The 14,220-nt window shown below is 45.4% G+C and overlaps 1 protein-coding gene across 2 annotated transcripts in view; it reads left to right on the top strand.

Annotated features, from left to right (window-relative positions):
* DNAJC10 (DnaJ heat shock protein family (Hsp40) member C10) overlaps positions 1-14,220 on the top strand; it is a 43,843-nt gene that overhangs the window by 13,975 nt on the left and 15,648 nt on the right. For both annotated transcript variants that reach the window (XM_066575750.1, XM_066575751.1), the window contains exons 4-12: positions 65-115; positions 1,171-1,253; positions 2,211-2,342; positions 2,442-2,535; positions 4,037-4,114; positions 6,273-6,316; positions 8,650-8,787; positions 8,868-8,957; positions 13,776-13,889. In XM_066575750.1, coding sequence (XP_066431847.1) covers positions 65-115; positions 1,171-1,253; positions 2,211-2,342; positions 2,442-2,535; positions 4,037-4,114; positions 6,273-6,316; positions 8,650-8,787; positions 8,868-8,957; positions 13,776-13,889 — 824 coding nt within the window. The remainder of the gene's footprint in view (positions 1-64; positions 116-1,170; positions 1,254-2,210; positions 2,343-2,441; positions 2,536-4,036; positions 4,115-6,272; positions 6,317-8,649; positions 8,788-8,867; positions 8,958-13,775; positions 13,890-14,220) is intronic.

The raw sequence follows: 14,220 nt of genomic DNA, 5'->3' as shown, positions 1-14,220 counted from the left end.
AAAATAACAAAGCCCTACTTATAGTTTACCAGTTTTTGTTTTTTTTTTCTTTTCTTGATTTAAGGTATTTATGATGACGACCCTGAAATTTTCACTTTGGATAAAGGAGAATTTGGTAAGTAATCACACATTTTTTTCCTACTTTATGCCTTTCTTGGGCGGTCACAGGAAACACAATAAGGAACAATTTTAAAATGTTCTCATCTGTCAGAAAGTTATATGTGTGGTCCAGGAGTTGTGATCCCAGATTTCCTAACCTGCAATGATCATGTGAGCGGCTGCTTGCTCGGCATTTTCTGTAACTCCGATAAACTAAATGGAGAGTGCGATGTGTAATCGTGGCTCTCCATTCATTGCATTTAATGAAGTATGCAGCCGGTGGGAATCGGACAACCGGGGTCACCAGACTCTTGCGCAGTCACTATAACTTTACTGCCATCCTGTCTGGATGCTGCAGCCAGCTTCACCAGGTGAGAGAGGGTTTGGGTGACCCCCAGTTCTGGAGATAGGTGCAAGTCCCAAGGTAAGATTCTGTTCCCCTTGTGAATGGTAAAAAGCTCCAGATTTATTTTATGGCGAATGCCGGTATTTATTAAACAACATAACACATAATGCTACAAATTACACTGACTCAGCTCACTTGACTTTTTTTTACCAGTTTCGGGGCTAATGCCCACAGATGGATTTCTGCCGCAGTTTACGCAGTGGAAATCCACGGCGTTATCCTGCAGCTATTGGGTTCTATTGAACCTAATGGCTTAATGTTCACAATGCGGAATTACGCAATGTGAAAGAAACCACGGCATGTTCTAATTGCAGCGGGAAAATGCACGGCCGGCTGTCGTTGTAGTCAATAGAAGCCGTTCGTCATGCAATACTTCCCGTGAGTACAGCGGAAGTATCACATGATCATGCGTCACCGCTGGCCGCGTCATCGCTTGCTGCTGGCAATCCAGAGAGGTGAGTAGGGGGGGCCGTGTTGGACTCTGCTGCGATATTCTGCTGGCGGAGTCCGACATGGCCGTGGATATGATGCCTTAATTTTCTGTTGTTGCTGTACCCAAAGTTTTCATCCTAACTCCAGATAAAAGATTAGAATGAAACACAGGTTATGACGGCAGTATTGATCCTAACACTCTTTTATGATACATGTGTGCCATTTTTCTGTAGATGGAGCTACAAACTCGGGAGAAGTATGGTTCGTTAATTTCTACTCCCCTGGTTGCTCTCACTGTCATGATCTGGCACCAACGGTAAGTCAAATATTGAATCGTTGTACATCATTATTTTTGTTTGTTTGCTCTCCTAATTTATCGGTTTAAAGGGTTACTCCCACAATCACACGTTTCCTTTATTGTGAAAAATAAATAAGACCTGCAAATACTTGTACTAATCCAAAATGCACCCATCTTCTGTGAGAACCCTCCAAGTGTCCCATGTTGTGATGTCTTTACCTGCTTATTGGTCGCGTCCACTATTAGCTCTCCTTATCCAGGCCGAGCATGCGCAATAGCATCTGGTATTTTTGCATAGCGCATCTTTCTCTCCCCCTGTGCAATGAGTTGGCGCATGTACAGTTTCACTGGTCTCCCTACACAGGGCAAATATGTGCAGTGTAACAACATGCAGCGCTTGCCCCACCTGAGGAGATCCTGGCTGTCATTACACACTGATTGATTGGCTGTCATTAGACAGCTGAGCGTGCACGGAAAATACCGTTTGAACCACTTAGGAGAAAATTCAGAGTAAAATAATGTATTCTACGCATTACATGTGACCCTGCTAAAGGGAAAGAGAAGGTAGGAGCTGGGACAGGATGCTGGGCGCCTCTGGGAAATGTAGTTTCCTAGTCGCTAACAGTGGTCACGCGCGGTGCCTTGAAGTTCAAATATAAAAAAGGTCAACTGCAAGAACCGCGATTTGGGTATGTAAGCCAAACTAAAAAAATTACAACCCCTGGAACACACAAGGAGAAATGATTTACTGGCACTTAAAGCTAAAATTTGTTAAATCATTACAGGGTTAAAAATGCACTAAAGGCGATTTGAGTTCTGTGTGAAGTATATTTGTATGAAACTTTAAATTCCAAATCTCTAATAAAAAGTGAAATATTTTAGGAGGGTTTTTCAGCATATAATCTGATTGTTGCGGTAAAGTTAGATCACTCCTGGAGAGTCACTTTGTAACTTCTTACTGGCTTTATTTCATAGTGGAGAGAGTTTGCCAAGGAAATGGATGGACTCATCCGAATAGGGGCTGTCAACTGTAGAGATGAAAGGATGCTTTGCAGGAACCGTGGGATCAACAGTTATCCAAGTCTCTATATCTTTAAAGCTGGAATGGTGAGTCCGGAAATGGCCAATTTCATTTAGACTTAATTTTTGTGCTGGAATTTACAGAATTTGTGTAAAATGTTTTTGTTTTTTGGTTTTAATTTACAGAATCCAGTCAAGTATTTTGGGGACCGATCACATGGAAGTTTAGTAAATTTTGCAATGAAGTATGTTTCAAGTGCTGTAACAGAGTTATGGGCAGGTAAGGATGTAACCTGCTAGAGTAAATAAGGTATTAATCCTCTTCATTTATATAGCGCATGCATATTACGCAGCACTCTCTAGGACTTGACATTGGGTTCTGTCCCCATTGGGGTTCACAATCTATATTCACCTATCTATATGTTTTTGGATTAAACTATTCCCTAATGAGGGGGGGGGATCCTTGAAGGCAGCTAAGCGTTCTCACCCCCGTCCTCCGATTTGCAGGTGCAATGTGGTCCAGAAAGGACCTAACAAAGTTGTGTGCAGACAGCCGGGAGATTCGAAATCTCCAAGCTCCCAGCTACTGAAGGCAACTGGAAGGCAGGAGATGTCACTGGGGATAGTGGTGAGCGGTCCAGTGGATAATGGCGATTACGGAAAAGTTTTTTGGGAAAAAAAGGTACATTTTCAGCTCCTGTCATAGATCGGATCTATGAGGGCAGGTGAAAATACTCGCCTCCGTCCTCCGTGATGTCCCCCGGCGATCAGGACCTGCCGCGGCCTTCTGCGCGGGCACTGATGTGGCGCGCATGTGCAGAAGGCCAGAGGGCCCAGCAAATTTAAAATCTCCCTGCACCCGGCTGTCAAAGATAGCCGAGTGCAGGGAGATGTCACCGGGGACCGCTGTATGCACTTTCTGGTCACATAGACTCTTTTATCCATCGGATAACAGCGATCATATAAAGTAAAAAAAAAAGTTTAACAAAAAGTTAGTTTCATCTCTGCGCAGTACATTACGCAGCCGTACACTGTGCCATGGCCGGGTTCACAGCTGGGATCCGCTGCGTGTCTCCACAAGCAAATTCCACATACGGCCGTGTGAGCCAGACATTATTCAGATACCTGTCATACGTAATTTACAAGAAGCCCCGGGAACGCTCACTTTCCTGCAGTTCCAGGAGCAGCTTGTTGAGCGCCTTCTGTGTGAGACCGCCGCACCTTAGCAAGCTTACGAAGCCTCACAGAGCGCCACTTTTTACACTTCCTCCCTGCTGCTGAGGTCAAGAAATACCCCCCAAAAAGCATGGGAGGAGGGATACCCAGTTTTATTGCCCCATGTGCCCATTCCAGATGGACCTCCATAATCGCCCCTGTTTATCGGCATACCACACAGTTTACAGTATTACTTTTAGCTAAGATTTGGCTTGGTCATTAACGCGTAAACACGCTTGCTTGCTAAGGGGTTAAATTCCATAGCGGACTCCAACTTGTGCTCATTTGATCACTTGTACAGTATAATGCAATACTATAATACTGCATTACACTGTATTACAGGTTGCCTATTGACCACAATCGGCAAACAACCATGACAGCTATGGGGGCCTTCAGAAGGTCCCAGGCTGTTGTGACACCCAGACGGCAACCCAACGATCTTATGAAGGCGGTGGCCGTTCTGGAAATTTAAGTGCTGATATCTGAATTGATGGTGGTATTTAAAGGGTTAACAGCCATGATCTGAATGATCAAACTAACTTTTTTTGTATTTATACTTTGATTAGGTAATTTCAGAAGCTCTCTAGAAAATTCCTTTGCATCAGGAGTTGGCTGGCTAATTACATTCTGTGCGGACAGTGGAGGTAACCTAATCTCGTCATATAATATGCAGTAGTAATCGTGTTTCCAGTTTCACAGGTTCTAGCAGTTGATTTAAGTGCATGTGATGTATATGCAATGCTCCGTCACATTAGTGGAACTCAACGCTACGCTCCCATCCATGACACTAGAGAAGCCACTGTGCAGCGCCTGCAATAAGGTTAGCGATGTATACATGCCCTCGGGCTGTGCTTTACTGGTCAGGTATTGCAGGATTTCACTTTGTACCTTATTAAGAAGGAAACCATGCAGGTAAAACATTGAGAAGTCGCCCACTCCAAGTGATCACATAGCCGGAGAATTATGTCACAGCGTTCAGTCAGATTCCAGCTGCTCTTTCCTAGTGGAGGTCAGTAAATGAAACGCCCGATCTAATATAGGCCGCCTGCAGACGGCCGGGTCGGATCCGGCTGCGAGAATTCTCGCCGCGGGACCCCACCCGAGCACCTGCAGAGAGCAGCGCGGAACTCACCCGCTCCCGCAGCTCCGACTCTTTCATGTGCCGGCTGCCGGACAGCCGGCGCATGTGCAGAGCGGAGCCGGCGGCCGTGGAGTGACGTCTCTGCGGGCCCCGCGCAGAAATAGAGTATGCCGTGGTTTGTTTTCTGCGCGGGATAGAGAAGGAAGAAAGGCTACTCTTTCAGGTTTAGAAATATCTTCTATGTTAAAAAAGGCACAAAGGTTCATTATGTAAGTGCCATTAATTTCATGGTTTTTCAGTAGATCATGAATTTTCGGATCAAGTGAGGCGTTGCGCCACTTATGTGCTTATCTGGACTCCGTGTTGGTTGCTAATGTGATAATTGATTTGATGCTATACATATAGCAAGTCCAGGATGTTATTATCAGTCCAGTAAATACACAAGCCAATGTATTTCAACCTCCAGTTCATGCATGAAAAACCAACAGGAATCCACAGGGTTAATCTTCGGGTTCTCGGCTACATGTATCCAATCCTCTGGATTCAGGGAGAGCTGCAGGCCATGTAGAGGGCTTCTCTTAGAAAAGAGAGCCCCCAAAAAAGAAGAAATCTAAACAATGTACTCTGTTAGAAAAAACGTCTCTGTGCTTCACGATACTGTAGCAAGAGAGCACCTCTGTCCTAAAAACGAAAGTAGGTGTAGAAACAACACTTACTGGACAGGAGGGGGGATATGATAATCAGAAACCCCCCTCCTTGAAGTATCAACTCCACCGCCAGAACAGATATACTCCAGTACTTCAATATGAAAGCAACGTGTTTCGGTGCTCCAATCTTGGCACCTTTTTCAAGCCAACAGGTCAAGTTCATGCATGACACCTAGATTTCTTCAGAACTGTGTTTCATTTGCTGATTTTAATGTAAAGTTCACTGGAGTTAAGGCCCATTTACACACGATTATCACTCAAAATTCGGTCGAACAAATTGTAAGTAAGCGCACGGCCATCGCGCACTATTCATTCACTTGTTTATCAGAGAGTTTCAGCCTGCATAAAAATGGTTGTTAGTTGGTTCGCTTTTCAAGGTGATTTAAATGGCAGTTGTTCAGTCTTTCAAAGGACTTCAGCTAAACACAATGACTCGTGCTGCAGTAGGCAATGGCTTTTTTTCACACTAATTAAAAAGCTCCCTGGCCAGAGATTCCTCGCATAAACATACGCACACCTGAGCAAACTGAATGTACAGGGTTTACTTTAGCTAATGCGGGAAATGGTGAGGATTTCCAACGATTATCTTTAAGTGTTAATGTATGCAAAAAAGTTTTTGGTCGTTTGCTCGTTCAATCAAGCAACAATTGTTGCGTGTAAATGGGGCTTTACATGCCCCTAATTTACTGAGGAACACATGCCTCTTAATACATTTTGGTGCATTTTTTTTTCTTGTTTATGCACCAAAAAAGCTAATCTACACTAGCTATGAGCTGGCATAGACTTGTAAACATACAGGTCATGGTGTAAAATATATTATGTCTGTCAGGTCACTGGGGGCCATGCTCTCACTAAACCCCACCCACTTCTTGAAAAAGTTCTCGCTAAAATCCTACAGAGTGCAAAAGAACCAAATTAACTACTTTATGCCAGAAAACTGGCACGAGTACCTTGATAAATTGAGTATGCTTAAAGTATCCTGCAGTTTAAACAAGTCTCTTTACTTTATTCCAGACTGCCTGTCCACACAGACACGGTTAAAACTGGCCGGCATGCTTGTAAGTATTCTACAAACAAGAGAAAATGGTTTACTACTGCCTGAAGCAACATTTAAAGGGACCCTGTCATTGACTATTAGCACCATAACTTAGTTTAGGTGATGCCGAGTCCGGGGAGCCTCTTCTCATACTCGCCCAGTCACCTGTTCCTGCTGTGTACCCTAGCAAAGGTAGTAGACGTACGCCAGCAGGACTCCCTTTGGAAGGCTATGCACACGCTCCCATTCCTCTCTATGACAAGATTCTGTTGAAGGGGTTGTGCCAAGAACACAACCCTTGTTTATATGCCATATTTGGGCACATGGCTGTTATAGAGCGGGAACACTGACTCAGGAACTCCTCCAAGAGCTTGAAACAAGAGTCTTTGTAAGAATTGCTCCTATTCTGGCAGACTTTAAGCCGTTTCTGTTTGCCCCAGGTGCCACATACTGAAAGGGGTTATCTCCTCCCGAACCGCTCTCGCCTGTAGACCTGTTCCAAATTATTGCACCCACTACCTACATACCACTTAACTCTGCTTCTTGTATTCTAACTACCGTATTTTCCGGCGTAAAAGACGACCCCCCCCCCCCCCCCCCCAACTGTCACCTTATACACCAGAAATACAGCGGAGCAAAAAAAAAATCATTACTCACCTCCCCCGGCGTTCTGTGGCGCTGCTGCAGGATGTCGCTCCTTCCTGGTCCCTGGCAGAGCATTGCTTTCTGGACGTGGGGCTTGAAATCCTCGCCTCCAGAAAGCTAATACTGTGATTAGTTAACACACGCCGTCAGCCAATCACAGCCATTCAATGATGTCATTGAATGGCTGTGATTGGTTGACGGTGTGTGTTAGCCAGTCACAGTATTAGCTTTCTGGAGGCGGGGATTTCAAGTCCCGCATTCAGAAAGCAATGCTCTGCCGGGGACCAGAAAGGAGCGACAGCCTGGAGCAGCGCCGCAGAACGCCGGGGGAAGTGAGTAATGATTTTTTTTTTTTTTTTTTTTGTATTACCGGCGTATAAGACGACCCCCGACTTCAGAGCAGATTTTTGGGGGTTCAAAAGTCGTCTTATACGCCGGTATATACGGTACTTTCTTGCTGATGGACAAGGAAGTTTTATAAAAATATCAAGTAGTGCAAACTGGAGTCGTTGCAAATCTCAACTATTTGAGTTCTAGCTCTAATCTCTCAGAGGCTCATTGGGAACGTAATTGGGCATTCACTCGCAGCTTATTTTAGTGCAGATCCGCACCAAAATCCGTAGCATATTTTGCACTGCAGGTTTGGACACTGTTTGTCTTATGGATTCACAGTAGGTTTCGCACTTTTAATTGAAGAGGTGACTTCTTCTGCGGATCCGTGAAAAAATCCACCCCAGTGGAAATCTGCACCAATTCTGCTAGGTGTGACCTAACCCTAATGCAGGCAACTGGCAGTAATAAGCAACGATACTCCTCTTTTGTCCTGCACTGGTTTTCATAAACTTCACCCTGTATGCAGTTTTAGGGCAAGTGGATATAATAGAGAGAGACCCCCGAGATCGGGGCAGTTCAAACAGTTGAAATGTATGGTCTGCTGCAGCTTCCCTCGGTCACAACAGCTGATTGCTAGGGATTCCTGAACCCAGAACTGTGGCGATTGCCAGACCAGTTTCAATATAAAAAGGGATTGCCATGATGGGACAACCCCTTTAATGGATGATACAAATTTTTTACGTTGTCTTGAGTCCTGACTAGAGATGAGCGAGCATACTTGCTAAGGGCAATTACTCAAGCGAGTATTGCCCTTAGCGAGTACCTGCCCACTCGGAAGAAAAGATTCGGGTGCCGGCGCAGGTGAGCGGTGAGTTGCGGGAGTGAGCAGGGGGAAAGAGAGAGATCTCCCCTCCGTTCCCTCCCCCTCCCCCGCCGGCAGCCGAACTTGCCCTTAGCAAGTATGCTCGCTCATCTCTAGTCCTGACACATGTCCCAAATACATCAGTTTAGATAATGCATTTGGTCACCATTAATATGGTCACATCCACTTTTACTATAAAACATTGATTTATAAGTTGTTTCTATAAACCAGTCCACAAGTAGTCTGTCAGGTGGATCTTCAACCCTGCTGATAGCAATTGCCAGAACAGATCTGGACGGGACAAGAGGCCGCCAGGGCTTTTAAATGTGAACCCTTGTACCAGCTGCCTATTCGTTTTTACATGTAGAGGCCGCTATGCATTGGAATGCACTATAGCAAAAAATAACATTGACAAAAAAAGGAAAGTTTAATGAAAGGCAAACAAAATTTTAAAATATTGTTTATTTCGGGGATCACTTTTTCTTATTTTTTTGCTGTTTTTCCTTATGAATTAGGATGGATTAGTGAGTGTGGGATGGATGGATTGTACCACTCAAGCTGACCTCTGTGACAACCTGGAAATCACAACCAGCGCTACAGCTTACTTTCCACCTGGAGCGAATCTAGCAGACAAAGAGAAAAGTGGTGTCCTGGTAATTACTTTATTGTTTTTTTTTTATTTTTTTCTCAGAAATACTAATGTGTATTAACACTCTTTTTTTGGCTTATTTAGTTCTTTAGTTCATTAGACACTAAAGAAATCTACAAAGAAGTGATGGAACTTCTTCCAAACTTGGAAATGCTTTCTTCAGATTCTTTAAAGGTAAGCCGAGGTACCTTGCTAAGAAGTTGCTAGTTTATTACCACATTGTCACATTTAAAGGAAATGTCATATATTAGACCATGCCTCTACCACTCTGGTGCCCTCTATTCTGCACTCGCTGCAGGTTGAGCAATCGCATACCCATCTGAGCATGTTATCGCCCCAACAAATCACTGGCCTCATTGTTGCAATGCGGAGACCAGTGATTGGCTGTTGTGGTTTCATGCTTAAACAGGCACATGACCGCTTGATCCAGGAGTAAGCAGAGACTGGGGTCACCAGAGTGGTGAAGACCTGTCCTGGCAAGGTGGTAGTTGACTCAACGGGACATAAATATCCCTGTGGATGGCTCAGAAGTGAGCCCACACCATGCTGCAATGGGCGCTGGCTGTGACTTATTGCCGGCCTCCTTCTGCAACAGCAGGGTTCGATGCGAACACCGATCCCCACTCTTAACCCCTTACATGCTTCAATCAATGTACATCGTGGCACATAAAAGTTTCACAGAGGAAGTCCACTCCCTGCGTAACATCATCAGCCCTCCGCGATTAGGTTGCTACTGCAATCAGACACCATACACTGGTGTCCGGCCCAGCCATGGCTTGTGATGGCTATTGTGAGTGATAATGCAATGTAGTAAAAAGGTACTGCTATGTATTGACATAGCTTTTATGGTTGAAAAAATGTAAAAGGAAAAAAAAAAAAAATTATTTTATTTTTTTTTAAAACTCTGTACAACAAGGCCTCTTTCACACGGATGGCATCGATATTGCAGCTGTGTTCCTGCAACGTCTGTGCATTATCACTGTTTTTCTCTTGGCGGTATCGTGATTTAGTCGTGCTTTTTTGCCAGGATTTTCGAGGGGCTTGAAATATAAGCCCGAGCTGCATTAAAAAAAAAAAAAGGTGCCGTCCGCTGCACTTCTCCTCCAGAAGCTCTGGCATACTTGTTGGCGGTCTTCAGCCGCTGCTTCCTGGTCAGGGGGTTCACAAATTCCGGCTCCATGAAGGGCTTGCTCTGATTGGCTGAGCTATGGTGCTCGAGAACCAATCACCAACAATATTTGAATATCAGATGATAAATGAGAGCCAAGAATAATCGCTGGAAGCGAGACTAGGGGTCAGAAAAAGCTGCAATTTTAAACTACCCACACTAAATCCAACTAATAACCCTAATTCAGATATATGCACCTGTTAGCGGTATAAGAAAGATCTGACTGTAAATCAGGAGAAAGAATTCAACCAGAAGCCCTATAACCACCGATGTGAAGACGAGTGTGCGGAGCTGAAGGACGGAACGCAGAATATAGTTACACCAGAGAACTAGAAAACCCTGTAGGAAAGAGCAGAGAATATCTGTTTACTGGGGCAGTCTCTGCCATTGTAAACTACACTTATTTACCTTCACAATAATGCTAATGCAACTGCATATAAGAGTCTTGAAGAGATTATAAAAAGAAAATCCAGACCACGCATTCCGGATGGATAATAGCAGAAGAACTATGCCATCTCAGAACCGTACCACTAATTATTATGGAAAAACCTAAAAAGGTAATAATTTTGGTATCGCCGTAAGCATACCAACCCGCAGACAAATATTGATCATGTCCTTTATGCTGCATGATTAAAGCTATATGAAAAAAAAAAAATGGCAGGATTTTCTCTCCATTCTCTCCAAAATTTGGCCATGACAACTGAAAAATATAGTTATGGCTTTGGAAAAGTGGAGATAAAAATCCTGGAAAAAAATTGTTGTGTCCTAATGGCCAAAAGTGTCCTTAAGGGGTTAAATTATATAATATTGTAGGACATGCCGAACATCACTTACAACACTACTCCTCTTCCAGTATTCCGTGGTCCCTTTTAGTCAATAAGCCTATCTACTGGACCTCTTTTACCCATTCCTAAACTGTCAGCTCAAATCTGGGACTTGGCAAGAAAAGTGACAGGATATCTAGAACTGGCATCTGAAACCCCCCTATGGGATAGCATCAACACACCTATTTAGTGAAAACCTCTTTGTATCCTTTGAAGAAATCCAACAAGTGTATGATCTACCCCCATCAGACTTCCACAAGTTCCTTCAATGACAACATGCTATTTGTATTCAGTGCACGTTCTATCATTAGGCGTTCCCTTGTAACGCATTGCCCATTGTTTTCAAGGAGGGGGGAAATCTCTGTATATGAGCTAGGCGGCGGGTGGGGGGGATTGTCATTTACAGCTACACAAGACGAGTGTGGGGAAGGATTCTTCTCACACACTTTCTAATTTAGGCCGGCTGCACCCGACCAGATGGAGCCTGCGGCCGGTGACCCCGTGTATCTGTTTTCTCCTGTATCGCAGATAACCATGGGTGCTCACCGTCGGTCATGCGCCGCACAGTTACTTGTTTCTCCCACGCCGCCGCTAGGCGAAGACTTGGGTACCAGCAGCCTATCCACAGTGTCAATTGCGGATGGGCCGCGGGTCGGACGGCTTCCTTTGACTTCTGCCGAAAAATAGAACATGCTGTGATTTTTAAATCCCCCCCCTCGCAGGAATCTCTGTCGCTATCTGCTCATGTGAATGTTCTATTCTTTCAATGTGTGCGGAATACTGCAGATCTTCCAAGGATTGTGCCATTCAAATCCGGTCGTGTGCAGCCGGCCTTATGCCTTTATGACTGCGGTCACCACTGCTGTGTGTAATTCTATGACTATATGTCAGCCAGCTCCATACTGCTGGCGGCTGTCAGTGATCACTGATTCATTGTTACTGCTCACGCTGCTGCCCTGATGATTGCAGGCTGAGGGGGAAATGAGTTCTGACCAGTGAATTGGTTATCACTGACAGGAGCAGCAATTGCGTATATACAGATCGCTCTCCTCCTGTCATTAGTTACATAGTCCATTAGTCTGCTTGACTGATGGATTGTACAAGCACCCCAGTCCTCCCGCTATCACTATAATGGGGCACACCACAAGCCTGGAGAGTAAACTGTTGGAAATGTTTGTTAACATTCAATTACAAACCTTTACGTAAAAATACATGGATTTAGAGAGGAAAAAGAGCGGGGGTTAAATATCATCATGCTAGAAGGGACACCCAGGTGATGCAATCAAATTGTATCTTTTTTGTTTGTTTATTTTTTGTTGCAATTACTGCAAAATGTTGCAAAGCAAGTAATTGTGCAACAAACTGCGATCTGACCACATTGTGTAGACAGGCCCATGGAGGCAGGGGATATAGACGGGCCCATGGAGGCAGGGGATATAGACGGGCCCATGGAGGCAGGGGATATAGACGGGCCCATGGAGGCAGGGGATATAGACGGGCCCATGGAGGCAGGGGATATAGACGGGCCCATGGAGGCAGGGGATATAGACGGGCCCATGGAGGCAGGGGATATAGACGGGCCCATGGAGGCAGGGGATATAGACGGGCCCATGGAGGCAGGGGATAGAGGCGGGCCCATGGAGGCAGGGGATAGAGGCGGGCCCATGGAGGCAGGGGATAGAGGCGGGCCCATGGAGGCAGGGGATAGAGGCGGGCCCATGGAGGCAGGGGATAGAGGCGGGCCCATGGAGGCAGGGAATAGAGGCGGGCCCATGGAGGCAGGGGATAGAGGCGGGCCCATGGAGGCAGGGGATAGAGGCGGGCCCATGGAGGCAGGGGATAGAGGCGGGCCCATGGAGGCAGGGGATAGAGGCGGGCCCATGGAGGCAGGGGATAGAGGCGGGCCCATGGAGGCAGGGGATAGAGGCGGGCCCATGGAGGCAGGGGATAGAGGCGGGCCCATGGAGGCAGGGGATAGAGGCGGGCCCATGGAGGCAGGGGATAGAGGCGGGCCCATGGAGGCAGGGGATAGAGGCGGGCCCATGGAGGCAGGGGATAGAGGCGGGCCCATGGAGGCAGGGGATAGAGGCGGGCCCATGGAGGCAGGGGATAGAGGCGGGCCCATGGAGGCAGGGGATAGAGGCGGGCCCATGGAGGCAGGGGATAGAGGCGGGCCCATGGAGGCAGGGTATATATTGCTGGGAAGGCCAAAGCTTTTTGCAAGGGGAAAAAATGTGAGAACTAGGAGCTCTAAGTTTCCAGCTATCTTTGGCCATCGTGTATACTTCCGGTATTGACCTTTCAGAGGCGTGACTTGAAGGAACTTATAATATAATTTTTTTTATATCTCATTGTTTTCTTGCATACAGCGTTATGTCCTTTATGCTAGAACAAGAATCTTGATCTCTCAGTATTAGAGATGAGCGAACGTGCTCGTTCAGGACAATTACTCGATCGAGCATCGTTTTTTTTCGAGTAACTGCCTACTCAGGTGAAAAGATTCGGGGGGTGGGGAGGTAGCGGGGGGGAACAGGCGGGAGCTCTCCACTCACCCCCTGCGCCCTCGAATCTTTTCGCCCGATTAGGCAGTTACTCGAAACAACTGATGCTTGATCGCATAATTGCTCTATACGAGCACGTTCGCTCATCTCTACTCAGAATATTTCTTGCGCATATTGCCATCTCCCTGGCAGACGCATATTGCAGAAACACACTGACGGGATTGAAACTTGAACAAAAGACACATTAATATGGATTGAGATTTTAAAGAAAATCTGTGTTTCCCGCAGCAACCAATCACAGCGCAGCTTTTATTTAAACTTAGCAGTATGAGAAATATTTCAACTTTTTATGTTTCTATATACAGCAAAACACAGATTTAGATTTTTTTAAAAAGTACAAATTCCACACGGACGAAGTCGCGGGCAGCAAGCTGGTCTTCTATATATTGTTCAATAGACGAAACCATGAGATGGGAATTTTTTCCCTTTTTTTTTTAAGGACAGGCTAACCCATCATCGATGGCTGATATTCTTCACTCATGGATACGACCAACAGTTTGATCTCCCAGATTTCAAGAAGCTCAATGTTTTACTGCGTGGTGAACATGTGCAGGTAAATATTCTCTCACGTAAGTTGATTATGGCTTTAAACTCTCTTTGTACACTTTGTATATGATAGTTTTTATGCTATTATTGGTGTGTGTATTCACTACAGTCATCTGATGCTTCCAGAAGTCGTTTGTCAGTGTTCGGCCCCATTCAGATGGAGTATCTGGTCTGTATTTTGCATCGGTATTGGGGGATACAAATCTTTCCATGATACTTCTTCTCTGTAGGTTCCACTCCTGGTTTTGGCTTTCGAATAGGGATGCAAACTACTGACCAGGTACTGCTGTCTGAATGGGGTGTAATGCTCAGTATGGTTATTAATCTAGACCTCCACT

This window comes from Eleutherodactylus coqui, chromosome 8, assembly GCF_035609145.1.
Source record: "Eleutherodactylus coqui strain aEleCoq1 chromosome 8, aEleCoq1.hap1, whole genome shotgun sequence".
NCBI lineage: Eukaryota > Metazoa > Chordata > Amphibia > Anura > Eleutherodactylidae > Eleutherodactylus > Eleutherodactylus coqui.
The sequence above is the reverse complement of the archived record's forward strand: the minus strand, read 5'-3'. Positions and strand labels throughout refer to the sequence as shown.